Below are 18,298 nucleotides of genomic sequence, written 5' to 3'. Positions count from 1 at the left end.
AGTATAGGAACCCCACAAATGATCCCATTTTAGAAAGAAGACACCCCAAGGTATTCCATTAGAAGTACGGTGAGTTCATAGAAGATTTTATTTTTTGTCACAAGTTAGCGGAAAATGACACTTTGTGAAAAAAAACAATTAAAATCAATTTCCGCTAACTTGTGACAAAAAAAAATCTTCTCTGAACTCACCATACTCCTAACGGAATACCTTGGGGTGTCTTCTTTCTAAAATGGGGTAATTTGTGGGGTTCCTATACTGTCCTGGCATTTTAGGGGCCCTAAACCGTGAGGAGTAGTCTAGAAACCAAATTTCTCAAAATGACCTGTGAAATCCTAAAGGTACTCATTGGACTTTGGGCCCCTTAGCGCAGTTAGGGTGCAAAAAAGTGCCACACATGTGGTATCGCCGTACTCAGGAGAAGTAGTATAATGTGTTTTGGGGTGTATTTTTCCACATACCCATGCTGAGTGGGAGAAATATCTCTATAAATAGACAATTGTGTGTAAAAAAAATTAAAAAAATTGTCATTTACGGAGATATTTCTCCCACCCAGCATGGGTATGTGTAAAAATACACCCCAAAACACATTATACTACTTCTCCTGAGTACGGCAATACCACATGTGTGGCACTTTTTTGCAGCCTAACTGCGCTAAGGGGCCCAAAGTCCAATGAGCATCTTTAGGCTTTACAGGGGTGCTTACAATTAGGCACCCCCCAAAATGCCAGGACAGTGAACACACCCCACAAATTACCCCATTTTGGAAAGTAGACACTTCAAGGTATTCAGAGAGGAGCATAGTGAGTCCGTGGCAGATTTCATTTTTTTTTGTCGCAACTTAGAAGAAATGGAAACTTTTTTTTTTTTGTCACAAAGTGTCATTTTCCGCTAACTTGTGACAAAAAATAAAATCTTCTATGAACTCACCATGCCTCTCACTGAATACTTTGGAATGTCTTCTTTCCAAAATGGGGTCTTTTGGGGGGTATTTGTACTATCCTGGAATTTTAGCCCCTCATGAAACCTGACAGGTGCGCAGAAAAGTCAGAGATGCTTGAAAATGGGAAAAATTCACTTTTGGCACCGTAGTTTGTAAACGCTATAACTTTTACCCAAACCAATAAATATACACTGAATGTTTTTTTTTTATCAAAGACATGTAGCAGAATAACTTTTGCGCTCAAATGTATAGGAAATTTTACTTTATTTGAAAAATGTCAGCACAGAAAGTTAAAAAAGTCATTTTTTTGACAAAATTCATGTCTTTTTTGATGAATATAATAAAAAGTAAAACTCGCAGCGGCAATCAAATAGCACCGAAAGAAAGCTGTATTAGTGACAGGAAAAGGAGGTAAAATTCATTTAGGTGGTAGGTTGTATGAGCGAGCAATAAACCGTGAAAACTGCAGTGGTCTGAATGGAGAAAAAGGCTCTGGTCCTTAAGGGGCGAAAAGACTGTGGTCCTTAAGTGGTTAACATAAGGTCCGCCACTGCATCGGACAACCCCGTTAAAAAACAGTCCAGTAACACGAACTGACCCCATCTTGCCGAGACAGCCCACCTTCTAAACTCAGTAGCGTATGTTTCCACAGTGTTATGCCCCTGCCTGAGGGTTTTTAGCTTCCTCTCAGCGGTCACTGCTAAATCTGGATCATCATATATAACTGCCATCGTTTCAAAAAATTCTTGAACTGAATTTAACGCCTCATGACACGTGGGGAGACTGTAGGCCTATGTCTGTGAATCCCCGGATAACAGAGTTTTAATAAAGGTGACTCTCTGACTTTCTGACCCAGATGAAGTAGGCCGTAACTCAAAATAGGAAAGGCAACGGTTCCTAAAATTCTGAAAATCTGACCTATGCCCCGAGAACCTCTCAGGAAGAGGTATTCTAGGTTCCAAAACCACAGGGGATGGCACTGTTGCGTTAGCGGTCTGAAGGGTCCGCACCACCTCAGATAACTCGTTGATCTGTGTCTGCTGAGTGTTAACCGTGTTGGTTAGGGCGTTAACAGCCGTGGTTAACAGCTCAACTTGACCGTGAAGTGCGTCCATAGACATTTTGGTCTGCTGTTCTGTAACGATTGGTGTTAGCAAGAACAGACTTCTGATTATCAAGTGATCTGCAGTATCACCTATAATCAGATATATACCGGATTATATGGTGATCTGCAGAATCACCAATAATACTGGTATATAGGTGCTGATGTGTAACAGGCAAGTAATACCACTTTAATGCACAGAGTGTAGTGATTGGTGCAACAGTATCTACTGATAGAGTTAACTATACCTCACCAGAGGAGCTGGTGGGCACTATCAGTACAGCACTCCTCACCAGGGACAAGGGCTCCCTGGTGAGTGTAGAGAGGTCAGACAGATCGGTTCAGCAACAGACATACAGAACAGGTACAGAATCGTAAGGCAGAGGCAGAACGTATATCAGGCAGTGTTGGCAACTAGATCAGATGGGCAGAAGTACTAAATCAGAAGGCAGAGACAGAACGGTAAACAAGCTGAGTTGGCAACAGGGTCAGATAGGCAAAGGTACAGAATCACTAAGAGTAAGATAGGTCAGAACTAGCCAGAGTCATACACAGAAAATACAATATAAGTAAATGCTAACTATAGATAGATGTATATCGCAAACACTGCATATACATCTATCATCCACAGGAACCTCTCTAGGTCTACACGAAGTATTTGCAACAGCAGACAGTTTGCAAGTGAAGCCGAGAGGCTTAAGAAGCGAAGGAGACCCCCAAGGCACGCCCACCAGCTCTGGCCAATCAGAAGCGGCGAGCGTGCCCTCTGACGTCAGCCAACCGGCCGGTCAGCTGACGCGCCTCCTCCTAGCATAAAGATTTTGACGGCAAGCGCGCGCACACGCTAATGTCCCCCTGAGCTGAGCAGAGACACGCGTCCCCGGCGTACTAGACGCCTGGGACGCAGATGATCCAGTAGGCAGGAACCCAGTAATGATTGCGGTGGACCCACTGTCCACCGCGGCTGACATGCGACCATTCCCCGACCTCGGCGTGCTAGACGGCCGAGGTGCGGGGAGACTGGCAGACAGAGAACCAGGAGCAGCTGCGGTGGTACTGCTATCCACCGCAGCTGACATGTGCCTATTCATTGCAAAAACTTTTCCAGGAAGTTCAAATCAAATCAAATCAAAGATAGCTTTATTGGCATGACCAAGATTCATACAGGTATTGCCAAAGCAAGGGGAAAAAGGGGGACATGGGAGGGGGTGGGGTAGGGGGACAATGGCTAAGCAGTCTGTGGACATTTTTAGGTTTACAGTTCCGTTATGCTCCTCTCAGTCTGTGGCATGCTGTGACATAGCGTGCAGCGATTGTCACTGTGGATTCCTCTTCTCCCAGTAGGATATATGTTTTTCTCTCATCTTCTAGTGTGAGAAAGTCTGGGAATAGTTCCGACAATTTCTTAAAGTAAGTGTCCCTGGTTGCAGTATATTTGGGGCAGTGCAGCAGGAAGTGGCTTTCATCCTCAAGGGTCTTCTGCTCACAGTGTTGGCATAGTCTCTCCTCCCTGGGTTTGTACGTCTGTCTGTGTCTCCCAGACTCTATTTCGAGGTTGTGAGCACTCAATCTGTAGACACTCAGGATTTTTCTCTCTTGAGAGTTTTGCAGCTTTTCCAGGTATGGGGCCATTTTATATTCTCTTTGTAGAGACTGGTATATGGCTAGCTTTTGTGACTGTTTTATTTCACTCCTCCATTTTTCCACATAGTCTTCTTTGCTCTTAGCTGTGGTGTGTTTTATCTGGACTTTTGTTATGACCTGTGGGCCGGGGGTTGGAGGGAGTATAGAGCTGACCACGACTTTCAGTGCACACGGCTTTTCTTGGTCTTCATTGTGCAGCATGGCTTTGTAGTGGGGTGAGTCAGAGCTACAGCTCTGTAGGTGGGCCCAGAAGGACAACTCTCTCTTCTGTATCTCAAGCAGTAATGGGAATCTCCCCAGCTCAGCTCAGCAGGCATTGTTTGAGGTACTCCGATGGACATGGAGAAGGTGTTTGCAGAACTCAAGGTGGAATATTTCTGTTGGGCTGGGTTCCCATTTTGATTGGTCTGGGTAGGTGGTGGGGCCCCATACTTCACTTCCATACAGTAGGATTGGGGTGATGACACTGTCAAAAACCTTCAGCCAGACCTTTACTGGTGGTTTGAGGTGGTACAGTTCTTTCCTGATGGCATAGAACGTTCTGCATGCTTTGGCTTTTAGGGCCTCCATGGCTGACTTAAGGCTTCCTGATTGGTTGATTTCCAGACCAAGGTAGGTATATTTATCGGTTCTGCTGATTTCACAGTCATTGAGTATAAAGGATGGGCTCTGGGCTGACCTGTTTTTCCTCTGGAACACCATGGTTTTGGTTTTCTTTAGATTAATGGGGAGTGCCCATGTTGTGCTAAATTTCTCCAGGATTTCTAGGCTGTCTTGTAGACCTTCTTTAGTTGGTGATAGCAGTAAGAGGTCATCTGCATACAGTAAGAATTTCACTGTTGTGTCATGCAGGGTGAGTCCTGGTGCTAGTGAAGCCTCTAGGGCTGAGGCTAATTTGTTGATGTATATGTTGAAAAGTGTTGGACTCAGGCTGCAACCCTGTCTTACCCCCCGACCCTGTAGGTAAAAAAGGTGTTCTTTTCCCATTTACTTTCACACTGCACTTGTTCCCAGTGTATGAGCTCTTTATGACATCATATGTTTTCCCTCCTACTCCGCTCTCTAGGAGTCTCAGGAACAAACCTGGATGCCACACTGAGTCAAAAGCCTTTTTAAAGTCCACAAAGCAGGCAAATATTTTTCCCTTTCTTCTTCTGTGTACATGGTGCTTGATAAGGGTGTGCAGGGTGTAGATGTGGTCGGTGGTGCGATGGTTAGGCATAAAATCTGCTTGGCTCTTACTGATAACATTGTGCTGTGTGAGGATTCTCTTATTCAGGATGCTGTTGAACAGTTTTCCCAGGGTGCTGCTCACACAGATGCCTCTGTAGTTGGCTGGGTCATAGCGATCTCCACTCTTGTAAATAGGAGTTATGAGTCCTTCATTCCAGACTTCAGGGAAGCAACCGGCGTACAGGACCAGGTTGAATAGTTTCCATATTGCAGCATGGATTTCTGAGGTGCCAGATCTGATCATTTCTGATAGGATTCCATCTGTGCCACTAGCTTTTTTGCCTTTCATGGATTGTATCTTCTCTTTTATTTCCTCCAGTGTGAAAGGTGTGTCAAGTGGGTTTTGAAAATCTTTCACCTTCTCCTCCAGGTTCTTTAATTTGCTGAATATTTGTACTTGTTCTGGGCTGAGTTCTTTTATAGGAATATCTCTGTATAGGGATATTCCTATAAAAGGAATTGGCCCCCATAGTGCATCATTAGGATCAACTTTGACCCTCTACATCACTGTCAGCAGGCACATTGTAGCCAGTCTGGCTACACTCCCTCCTGGAGCCCCCCCTTTATAAAAGGCAGGCAGCGTCAGGCATTGGACTCACTCCTGTGCCAGCAGTAATTAGAGAAGGGAGAGCTGCTGCAGACTCTCATAAGGAAAGCTTAGTTAGGCTCTTGTAGGCTTGCTCCTTGCGGATTCTTATTGCTAAAAAAGCACCCCTCAACAGCTCTTTTGAGAGCTAATCTTGTTCTTGTGGTCTATTTGTTTTTTTGTGTGTGTGTGGCCCACTTACATTATATACAGCCCTGTCAGTCAGTCGCAGCTGGCCTTTGGCCCCTTGGTGGTAATTTCTACTGTGGCAGGTGCAAATTTGTAATACCAATCACTGCATATAACTACCTGTTGTTCACAGTGCACCCACCTACCTATATGAGCGCAAGCAGTGTCACTGTGCCTGTCCGGTACCTGTCTGTGTGTGACAGGTGCACATTGTAATACCCATCACTGCATATACCTACCCGTTGTTCCCTTCAGTGCACCCACCTACCTACGTGAGCGCACGCAGAGTCACTTTGCCTGTCCGGTATGTGTCTGTGTGTGACAGGTGCACATTATAATACCCATCACTGCATATACCTACCTGTTGTTCACAGTGAACCCACCTACCTATGTGAGCGCACGCAGTGTCCCTGTGCCTGTCCGGTACCTGTCTGTGTGTGACAGGTGCACATTGTAATACCCATCACTGCATATACCTACCTGTTGTTCCCTTCAGTGCACCCACCTACCTACGTGAGCGCACGCAGAGTCACTTTGCCTGTCCGGTATGTGTCTGTGTGTGACAGGTGCACATTTGTAATATTGCATTGCATAATTGTTCACAGTACCTGTGTAACCGCACGCTGTGTAATATACCACTCCGAGCATACCTGTTAACTGCACCTGTGTGACAGCTGCACATTGTATTGTAATACCCGTCACTGCATACCTTTCACTGCATCTGTGACTGCACATTGTATTATACCTGGCAGTCAGTGCATACCTTTCACTTGAATGGTTGGCAGACTTGCCCTCCATAACAGATTCTCGTTAAAGGATTTAAAATGGATTAGTCTCATATACAGCAGGGCTTCGAAAGTCCTCCTGTATTGTTATTTTTTGTCACTACCTCGGGACTTGCATGCCATGCCTGCTGCCTTCCTTGGATGTGTGGTGGTAGCCGTTTCTCAGGCTCCAACTCCGGACCGGAATCGAACCCTGACTCCCAGGCTGTACGCTTTCTTTAACAATGGTAGAGAAAGAACTGTCGTCTCATATACAGCAGGGCCTCGAAAGTCCTCCTGTGTTGTTATTTTTTGTCACTACCTCGGGACTTGCATGCCATGCCTGCTGCCTTCCTTGGATGTGTGGTGGTAGCCGTTTCTCAGGCTCCAACTCCAGACCGGGATCGAACCCTGACTCCCCAGCTGTACGCTTTCTTTAACAATGGTAGAGAAAGAATCATCGACAGTATGAGCAGCAATGGACTACTGGGTGCGCAGGCTTGACCTGTGGCCAGAGCTGTCACAATTTGCCATCCACCTTCTGTCTTGCCCTGCCTCAAGCGTCCTGTCAGAAAGGACCTTCAGCGCAGCTGGAGGCATTTTCACTGAGAAGAGACGTCACCTAAGTCACAAAAGTGTTCAGTACCTCACCTTTATCAAACTGAATGAGGCATGGATCCCGGAGGGCTACTGCTCGCCTGAAGACTAAGTCAGTCCCCACACACAGCATCTCTACCTGCACGCTGTGTGACTGCCTGCCCCAAGACTAAGTCGGTCCCTACACAGCATCTCTGCCTGCAGGCCGCTTGACTGGCTTCTCCGCCACCACCAACAGGGTCCAGGACTCCGGGCGGATTCCTGAATTTTTAAGGCCGCTGCTAGCATCGGCCTCTATAATAATTTTTCTGGTGCGTGTACATGCCTGCCTAATTTTTCTGGCTGCACTGCAGCTGCAACAACAAAACAAAAGGCATGTACATGTGCCAATTCCCCTTCGTGATCATTACCTTGCCGTGAAGGGGCTTGCGTATCACAATGAAGCAATGACCGCCGGCTATATGAGTGTGTTGGGGGGCACACCCAAGATAATAAGGTCGTTGCTTCATTGTGGACAGACCAAATTCGATCAGCTGGACAGTCACTGTTGTTCTATCATTGAGCTACCACAGCCCGGCGACCATATAGGCTTGAAAACTGCCATGGCCTGCACTCTTGCCATGGTGCGCACCAGTCCAGCATGGCCGTCACAACACAAACAGCTGTTTGCGGTGCGTTACACAGCGAGTTTGGTGTGTCAGTGTGAAGCAGTACTCTAATTACACTCCCTGATTGATGTATACACATGAAAGATGTTTTAAAGCACTTTAGGCCTCCAATTTAGCATGCAATGTGATTTCTGCCCTTAAAACGCTGCTTTGCGTCAAATCCAGATTTTTCCCCGGGACTTTTGGCGTCTATCCTACTCATCCATGCAAAAACTCAGATGTTAAGCCCCTTGAAACATCTTTTCCATCACTTTTGTGGCCAGCATAAATGTTTCTAGTTTTCAAAGTTTGCCTCCCGATTCGCGAACGTTTGCGGAAGTTTGCGAACCCGGTTCGCGAACCTAAAATCGGAGGTTCGGGCCATCTCTAGTTTTTAGGTATAGGGCTTTTTTAGCCCCTTACACACCCCTAGAATTTCTGGTTTACCATGAGCTTGCTGGACAATCTGTAAGGGCTTGTGCACACCAGAGCGGTTCTGGAGTGTTTTTTAAAACACTTGCAGGGGGAAAACCGCTTGGCTAATGAAAGTGAATGGGATGGTGCACACCAGAGTGGTTTTCCCCCAAACGCAAACTCCTGTCCTGCAGCATTTTTTAGATTTTTGAGGCATTTTTGTCTTAATGTTAAGTATAGGAAAGTGGAAAACTGCTCTGAAAAACGCTAGATCAGAGCGGTTTTCCAAGCGCTTTTGTTACAGAAGCTGTTCAGTAACAGCTTTACTGTAACAAAATATGATATGGCATCTGCTACACAAAAACGCCCCAAAAAACGTTACGCATGTTTAGAAAATCTCTCTAAACATGCCTAGAATCGCTCTGATAATCTGCTTCTAAAACCTCTAGCGTTTTGCGGATCTGCTAGAGGTTTTGGTGTGCACTGGCCCTAACTTTGGCTGTTTCAAGTCCTACCTCATAGAGATATCTAATCTATGGCAGGCACTGATGAGGACCAACCAGTCTGAAACCTGTATGCATGTTGGATTATTGTGACTCTGTACAATTAACAAATTGACACATCATAGTATTCCAGTGGTTCTGGAAGTGTGTTTAGCTTCCAGGAACAACAAAGAAAAAAATTGCGTATTCAGCAGTGATGCATTGTGGAAGACCCCATATGCTCACTCCAATCTAAATAATCACAAATACCGTCTGTTTTATGAAGGAAAATGTCTGTTTTGCATAACTAAAAATGAACGCAAAGTAATTTGGAATACACAACAAGTGGTTAGCGCTCTCGCCTTGCATCGCTGGGTCCCTGGTTCGAATCCCAGCCAGGTCAACATCTGCAAGGAGTTTGTATGTTCTCCCCGTGTCTGCGTGGGTGTCCTCCAGGCACTCCGGTTTCCTCCCACACCCCAAAAACATACAGATAAGTAAATTGGATTCCCCCTAAATTGGCCCTAGGCTACAATACATACACTACACAATATAGGCATATGACTATGGTAGGGACTAGATTGTGAGCTCCTTCGAGGGACAGTTATTGACAAGACTATATATACTCTGTACAGCGCTGCGGAAGATGTTGGCGCTATATAAATACTAATAATAATAATAATAATGTGTTAGTGGAGAGTGGGTTTTACTGTACTCACATTGTCACCTTTGGCTCCTTTTGGTCCAGCATTTATTTTTCCATTTTCACTTGCGGTGGGCTGTAAAAATATTCACAAGTTAGACAAGCATTAAAACTTATTTGCAATTTATAACACTGTTGCATCCAGGCCTGGAGCAAAATCTATTTCGTTCTTTATTAAAAATCCAAATCTAGATATCTATTTAGGTCTATGATAATTTCTTAAAACTGAGATGAGCACCGTAACCTTGAAAAGCAACTGCAAATAATTTCAGAAGGGCCATGCCTCTCATTGCTACAGACAAGGGATTGCATACACAACAAAGGAAGCTTTCAGGGACATGCCACCCCACACGCTACCCAACATTCACACTGTCCACACACTGAGCACTCACTATATAGTCAGGAGTGGACTCACCCTCTGACAGCATCACCCACTCACATTACGCAAATATAAGGCCACACATTGATCCCATACACACTTCCAACATAATTATTTGTGCAACACATAGTGTGAAAGATTTATATACAATTTTAAAGGTAGGTGTGTGTGTATGTGTGTGTGTGTGTGTGTATGTGCGGAGGGGGGGGGGGATTCTTTTGTGGTTGCATGGACTGCAGCAGTGGCGTAGCTAAGGAGCTGTGGGCCCCGATGCAAGTTTTACATTGGGGCCCCCCAAACACTCTATACACAACAATTGATACGGTGCACCAAAACCTGCCAATGGCAACTACAGTATCAGAGGTGCAAGAAGGGGATGGGGAACAGTTTGTTAATGATTATCACTATTCATAGTATCTGTAGAAGTGATTATTATGAGCACAGGACCAATAGAAAGGTAATACTGTAGTTGAGGCAGGGCCCCTCTGGCCCAAGGGCCCCGATGCGGTCGCTACCTCTGCACCCCCTATTGCTACGCCCCTGGACTGCAGTGTCTTGGTATGCATAGTTATGTGTACAAACCCCCAGCAATTCCATTTCATATGCCCCAATTTTTTTAGGGCTACTTTGTTGAGGTTGCAGTACTCTAGAAACATATAGAGACACAACCTTTCTTTCTTTCTTGCATTTCAAGGGCTGTGTGATACGCACAGAGCATGCACAAAAAGCAGTAAACCGGGTCATACAATTGTCTTCCTTTGCCTATCACATACAGTGGGATGTGAGAGTTTGGGCAACCTTGTTAATTGTCATGATTTCCCTGTAAAAATCATTGGTTGTTACGATAAAAAATGTCAGTTAAAGGGACTCCGAGCAGTGCACAAACTATGGAAAGATGCATATCATTTTAAAGCTCTCTTTCTCCTCTTTCCAATGATATATAAACCGCTGCCCTACGCCTTTTAGTTTTCGCTATTTTCGCGATTGAAATTGCCGCGGCCGTGATTTCAATCGCGAAAATAAAGAAAACTAAAAGGCTAATGATATCCATCTTTCCATAGTTACATTGTATTACACAGGCCGACTTTTTCTGCTGAATGGAGCTGCTGACACTGGGGAAAGTGTCGTCCTGTGTAATACAAGTAACTATGGAAAGATGGATATCATTTTAAAGATCTCTTTCTCCTCTTTCTGGCGACACCTAAATCGTCGCTCTACGCCTTTTAGTTTTCTTTATTTTCGCGCTTAAAATTGCGGCCGCGGCAATTTCAATCGCGAAAATAGCGAAAACTAGAAGGCTTACGGCGGTGGTTTATATATCATTGGAAAGAGGAGAAAGAGAGCTTTAAAATGATATGCATCTTTCCATAGTTTCTGCACTGCTCGGAGTCCCTTTAAGTATATCACATAGGAGACACACAGAAGTGAAATGAAGTTTATTGGATTTACAGAAAGTGTGCAATAATTGTTTAACCACTTGCCGACCGCCTACTTCATATTGTCGGCGGCAAAGTGGCAGCCCCAGGACCACATAACGCAGAATGGCATCAGGTCCTGGGGCACTCTTTGGCCGGGGATCGCGCGCTGGGATGCGCGCGCATCCGCCGGCATTAGGCTCCGCCCACCCGCGACGTCAACCCGCCGGCCAATCGGAAGCGCCGGCGGGTTGTTAACCCGACGATCGCCGGATAGGAAGCGTATAATACGCTTTGTAATGTTTACAAAGTGTATTATACAGGCTGCCTCCTGCCCTGGTGGTCCCAGTGTCCGAGGGACCACCAGGGCAGGCTGCAGCCACCCTAGTCTGCACCCAAACACACTGATCTGCCCCCCCCTGCCCCCTGATCGCCCACAGTACCCCTCAGACCCCCCCCTGCCCACCCCCCAGACCACCGTTTGCACACAATCACCCCCCTAATCACCCATCAATCACTCCCTGTCACTATCTGTCAACGCTATTTTTTTTTTTAGTCCCTAAACTGCCCCCTGCTCCCTCCTGATCACCCCCCCACCCCTCAGATTCTCCCCAGACCCCTCAGATCCTCCCCCCCCCTGTGTACTGTATGCATCTATCCCCCCTGATCACCTGTCAATCACTTGTCAATCACCTGTCAATCACCTGTCAATCACCCGTCAATCACCCCCTGTCACTGCCACCCATCAATCAGCCCCTAACCTGCCCCTTGCGGGCAATCTAATCGCCCACCCACACCAATAGATCGCCCGCAGATCCGACATCAGATCACCTCCCAAATCCATCGTTTACATCTATTCTCTCCTCTAAACACCCACTAATTACCCATCAATCACCCCCTATCACCACCTGTCACTGTTACCCATCAGATTAGACCCTTGCGGGCACCCAATCACCCGCCCACACGCTCAGATTGCCCTCAAACCCCCCCTTATCGATTCGCCAGTGCATTATTTACATCCGTTCTTCCCTGTAATACCCACTGATCACCTGTCAATCACCCCCTGCCACTGCCACCCATCAATCACCCCCTGTCACTGCCACCCATCAATCAGCCCCTAACCTGCCCCTTGCGGGCAATCTGATCACCCACCCACACCAATAGATCGCCCGCAGATCCGACATCAGATCACCTCCCAAATCCATTGTTTACATCTATTCTCTCCTCTAAACACCCACTAATTACCCATCAATCACCCCCTATCACCACCTGTCACTGTTACCCATCAGATTAGACCCTTGCGGGCACCCAATCACCCGCCCACACGCTCAGATTGCCCTCAAACCCCCGCTTATCGATTTGCCAGTGCATTATTTACATCCGTTCTTCCCTGTAATAACCCACTGATCACCTGTCAATCACCCCCTGTCACTGCCACCCATCAATCACCCCCTGTCACTGCCACCCATCAATCAGCCCCTAACCTGCCCCTTGCGGGCAATCTGATCACCCACCCACACCAATAGATCGCCCGCAGATCCGACATCAGATCACCTCCCAAGCGCAGTGTTTACATCTATTCTCTCCTCTAAACACCCACTAATTACCCATCAATCACCCCCTATCACCACCTGTCACTGTTACCCATCAGATTAGACCCTAATCTGCCCCTTGCGGGCACCCAATCACCCGCCCACACGCTCAGATTGCCCTCAGACCCCCCCTTATCAATTCGCCAGTGCAATATTTACATCTGTTATTCCCTGTAATAACCCACTGATCACCTGTCAATCACCCATCAATCACCCCCTGTCACTGCCACCCATCAATCACCCCCTGTCACTGCCACCCATCAATCAGCCCCTAACCTGCCCCTTGCGGGCAATCTGATCACCCACCCACACCAATAGATCGCCCGCAGGTCCGACATCAGATCACCTCCCAAGTGCAGTGTTTACATCTCTTCTCTCCTCTAAACACCCACTAATTACCCATCGATCACCCCCTATCACCACCTGTCACTGTTACCCATCAGATTAGACCCTAATCTGCCCCTTGCGGGCACCCAATCACCCGCCCACACCTCAGAACGCCCTCAGACCCCAGCCCTGATCACCTCGCTAGTGCATTGCTTGCATCTATTTCCCCCCTCTAATCACACCTTGAGACACCCATAAATCACCTCCTGTCACCCCCTAGCACACCTACCCATCAGATCAGGCCCTAATTTGCCCCGTGTGGGCTCCTGATCACTCGGCCAAACCCTCAGATCCCCCTCAAACCCCTTCCGATCACCTCCCCAGTGCATTGATTGCATCTATTTTCCCCTCTAACCGCCCCCTGAGACACCCATCAATCACCTCCTGTCACCCCCCTAGCACTCCTATCCATCAGATCAGGCCCATTACATCCTGTCATCTAAGAGGCCACCCTGCTTATGACAGTTTCCACAAAATTTGCCCCCTCATAGACCACCTGTCATCAAAATTTGCAGATGCTTATACCCCTGAACAGTCATTTTGAGAAATTTGGTTTCCAGACTACTCACAGTTTTGGGCCCGTAAAATGCCAGGGCAGTAGAAAGAAGACACCCCAAGGTATTCTGTTAGGTGTATGATGAGTTCATAGAAGATTTTATTTTTTGTCAAAAGTTAGCGGAAATTGGATTTTTATTGTTTTTTTCACAAAGTGTCATTTTTCACTAACTTGTGACAAAAAATAAAATCTTCTATGAACTCACCATACCCCTAACGGAATACCTTGGGGTGTCTTCTTTCTAAAATGGGGTCACTTGTGGGGTTCCTATACTGCCCTGGCATTTTAGGGCCCTAAACCGTGGGGAGTAGTCTAGAAAACAAATGCCTCAAAATGACCTGTGAATAGGACGTTGGGCCCCTTAGCGCACCTAGGCTGCAAAAAAGTGTCACACATGTAGTATCGCCATACTCAGGAGAAGTAGTATAATGTGTTTTGTGGTGTATTTTTACACATACCCATGCTGGGTGGGAGAAATCTCTCTGTAAATGGACAATTGTGTGTAAAAAAAATCAAAAATGTGTCATTTACAGAGATATTTCTCCCACCCAGTATAATTATATGTAAAAATACACCACAAAACACATTATACTACTTCTTCTGAGTACGGCGATACCACATGTGTGACACTTTTTTGCAGCCTAACTGTGCTAAGGGGCCCAAAGTCCAATGAGTACCTTTAGGATTTCACAGGTCATTTTGAGACATTTGGGTTCAAGACTACTCCTCACGGTTTAGGGCCCCTAAAATGCCAGGGCAGTATTGGAACCCCACAAATGACCCCATTCTAGAAAGAAGACACCCCAAGGTATTCCGTTAGGAGTATGGTGAGTTCATAGAAGATTTTATTTTTTGTCACAAGTTAGCGGAAATTGATATGTATTGTTTTTTTTTCACAAAGTGTCATTTTCCGCTAACTTGTGACAAAAATAAAATCTTCTATGAACTCACCATACCCCTAACGGAATACCTTGGGGTGTCTTCTTTCTAAAATGGGGTCACTTGTGGGGTTCCTATACTGCCCTGGCATTTTAGGGGCCCTAAACCGTGAGGAGTAGTCTAGAACCCAAATGCCTCAAAATGACCTGTGAATAGGACGTTAGGCCCCTTAGCGCACCTAGGTTGCAAAAAAGTGTCACACATGTGTTATCGCCGTACTCAGAAGAAGTAGTATAATGTGTTTTGGGGTGTATTTTTATACATACCCATGCTGGGTGGGAGAAATCTCTCTGTAAATGGACAATTGTGTGTAAAAAAATCAAATAATTGTCATTTACAGAGATATTTCTCCCACCTAGCATCTGTATGTGTAAAAATACACCCCAAACCACATTATACTACTTCTCCTGAGTACGGCGGTACCACATGTGTGGCACTTTTTTGCACCCTAAGTGCGCTAAGGGGCCCAAAGTCCAATGAGTACCTTTAGGATTTCACAGGTCATTTTGCGACATTTGGTTTCAAGACTACTCCTCACGGTTTAGGGCCCCTAAAATGCCAGGGCAGTATAGGAACCCCACAAATGACCCCATTTTAGAAAGAAGACACCCCAAGGTATTCCCATAGGAGTATGGTGAGTTCATAGAAGATTTTATTTTTGTCACAAGTTAGCGGAAAATGACACTTTGTGAAAAAAAACTATTAAAATCAATTTCCGCTAACTTGTGACAAAAAAAAAAATCTTCTATGAACTCACCATACTCCTAATGGAATACCTTGGGGTGTCTTCTTTCTAAAATGGGGTAATTTGTGGGATTCCTATACTGTCCTGGCATTTTAGGGGCCCTAAACCGTGAGGAGCAGTCTTGAAACGAAATTTCTCAAAATGACCTGTGAAATCCTAAAGGTACTCATTGGACTTTGGGCCCCTTAGCGCAGTTAGGGTGCAAAAAAGTGCCACACATGTGGTATCGCCGTACTCAGGAGAAGTAGTATAATGTGTTTTGGGGTGTATTTTTCCACATACCCATGCTGAGTGGGAGAAATATCTCTATAAATTGACAATTGTGTGTAAAAAAAATAAAAAAATTGTCATTTACGAAGATATTTCTCCCACCCAGCATGGGTATGTGTAAAAATACACCCCAAAACACATTATACTACTTCTCCTGAGTACGGCAATACCACATGTGTGGCACTTTTTTGCAGCCTAACTGCGCTAAGGGGCCCAAAGTCCAATGAGCATCTTTAGGCTTTACAGGGGTGCTTACGATTAGGCACCCCCCAAAATGCCAGGACAGTGAACACACCCCACAAATGACCCCATTTTGGAAAGTAGACACTTCAAGGTATTCAGAGAGGATCATAGTGAGTCCGTGGCAGATTTCATTTTTTTTGTCGCAAGTTAGAAGAAATGGAAACTTTTTTTTTTGTTTTGTTTTGTTACAAAGTGTCATTTTCCGCTAACTTGTGACAAAAAATAATATCTTCTATGAACTCACCATGCCTCTCACTGAATACTTTGGGATGTCTTCTTTCCAAAATGGGGTCATTTGGGGGGTATTTATACTATCCTGGAATTTTAGCACCTCATGAAACCTGACAGGTGCGCAGAAAAGTCAGAGATGCTTGAAAATGGGAAAATTCACTTTTGGCACCATAGTTTGTAAACACTATAACTTTTACCCAATCCAATAAATATACACTGAATGGTTTTTTTTTTATCAAAGACATGTAGCACAATAACTTTCGTGCTCAAATGTATAGGAAATTTTACTTTATTTGAAAAATGTCAGCACAGAAAGTTAAAAAAGTCATTTTTTTGACAAAATTCATGTCTTTTTTGATGAATATAATAAAAAGTAAAACTCGCAGCAGCAATCAAATAGCACCGAAAGAAAGCTGTATTAGTGACAAGAAAAGGAGGTAAAATTCATTTAGGTGGTAGGTTGTATGAGCGAGCAATAAACCGTGAAAGCTGCAGTGGTCCGAATGGAAAAAAAGGCTCTGGTCCTTAAGGGGTTTTATGACTGCAGTCCTTAAGTGGTTAAACAAAATTAGGCAGGTGCATAAATTTAGGCACCACAAAAAGGAAATGAAATCAGTGTTTAGTAGATCCTCCTTTTGCAGAAATTACAGCCTCTAAACGCTTCCTCTAGGTTCCAATGAGAGTCTGGATTCTGGTTGAAGGTATTTTGGACCATTCCTCTTTACAAAACATCTCTAGTTCATTCAGGTTTGATGGCTTCCGAGCATGGACAGCTCTCTTTAACTCCGACCACAGATTTTCTAATATACAGTCTTTCCCCGAAAATAAGACAGTGTCTTATATGAATTTTTGCTCTAAAAGATATGCTAGGGCTTATTTTCAGGGGATGTCTTATATTTCTATTAGGAAGTGTCTCTCAGCAGAACATTTCCTGTTACTTTGTACTGTGATGTTCATGGATTTGAAAGTATGCTACTGTACTGATCAGGCACCTGCCCTGTCTTCCCTGCACACAGCTGATAACCTTGCTGTGTGCTGTGGTGACAGGATCAGTGCCCGATTGGCACTGCACCACTGTGTCCCCACTTAATGGCTGCCTCTTCCTCCTCTTTAACTTCCACTAGGGCTTATATTTCAAGCATGCTCAAAATTCCAGCTAGGGCTTATTTTCAGGGTAGGTCTTATTTTCAGGGAAAGGGGGTATTAAGGTCTGGGGACTGAGATGGCCATTCCAAAATGTTGTACTTGTTCCTCGGCATGAATGCCTTAGTGGATTTTGAACATTGTTTAGGGTCGTTATCTTGTTGAAAGATCCAGCCCCGGTGCAGCTTCAGCTTTGTCACTGATTCCTGGACATTGGTCTCCAGAATCTGCTGATACTGAGTGGAATCCATGCGTCCCTCAACTTTGACAATATTCCCAGTCCCTGCACTGGCCACACTGCATGATGGAACCACCACCATATTTTTCTGTAGGTAGCAGGTGTTTTTCTTGGAATGCTGTGTTATTTTTCCTCCATGCATAACGCCTCTTGTTATGCCCAAATAACTCAATTTTAGTTTCATCAGTCCACAGCACCTTATTCCAAAATGAAGCTGGCTTGTCCGAATGTGCTGTAGCATACCTCAAGCGGCTCTGTTTGTGCTGTGCGCAGAGAAAAGGCTTCCTCTGCATCACTCTCGCATACAGCATCTCCTTGTGTAACGTGCACCAAATGGTTGAACGATGCACAGTGACTCCATCTGCAGCAAGATGATGCTGTAGGTCTTTGGTGCTGGTCTGTGGGTTGGCTCTGACTGTTCTCACCATTCATCGCTTCTGTCTATCCGAGATTTTTCTTGGTCTGTCACTTCGAGCCTTAACTTGAACTGAGCCTGTGGTCTTTCATTTCCTCAATATGTTCCTAACTGTGGAAACAGACAGCTGAAATCTCTGAGACAGCTTTATGTATCCTTTCCCTAAGCCATGATGTGAACAATCTTTGTCTTCAGGTAATTTGAGAGATGTTTTGAGACCCCCATGCTGCTACTCTTCAACAAAAATTAAAAGAGGAGGGAAATGTAACGATCGGTGTCAGCAACCAGAGAGAACATCTGATCCTTGGCGATCTGCAGTATCCCCAAGAATACAGATATACCTGATTATTGAGGATCTGCAGAATCACCAATAATCAGATATGTCTAACCTCTAGACACCTGGACGTGTGAGTGTTTTGGTGCAACAGTACCTTTGGACCA

The 18,298-nt window shown here is 45.3% G+C and overlaps 1 protein-coding gene across 1 annotated transcript in view; it reads right to left on the bottom strand.

Moving 5' to 3' along the window:
• Positions 1-18,298, bottom strand: part of COL3A1 (collagen type III alpha 1 chain) — a 2,242,195-nt gene that overhangs the window by 2,052,791 nt on the left and 171,106 nt on the right. The window contains exon 3 of the mRNA XM_068244947.1: positions 9,321-9,380. Within this exon, the coding sequence (XP_068101048.1) occupies positions 9,321-9,380 (60 nt within the window). The remainder of the gene's footprint in view (positions 1-9,320; positions 9,381-18,298) is intronic.

This window comes from Hyperolius riggenbachi, chromosome 7 (assembly GCF_040937935.1).
Source record: "Hyperolius riggenbachi isolate aHypRig1 chromosome 7, aHypRig1.pri, whole genome shotgun sequence".
Classification (NCBI taxonomy): Eukaryota; Metazoa; Chordata; class Amphibia; order Anura; family Hyperoliidae; genus Hyperolius; species Hyperolius riggenbachi.
Note: the sequence above shows the minus strand (reverse complement) of the source record. Positions and strands in the feature narration are given on the sequence as shown.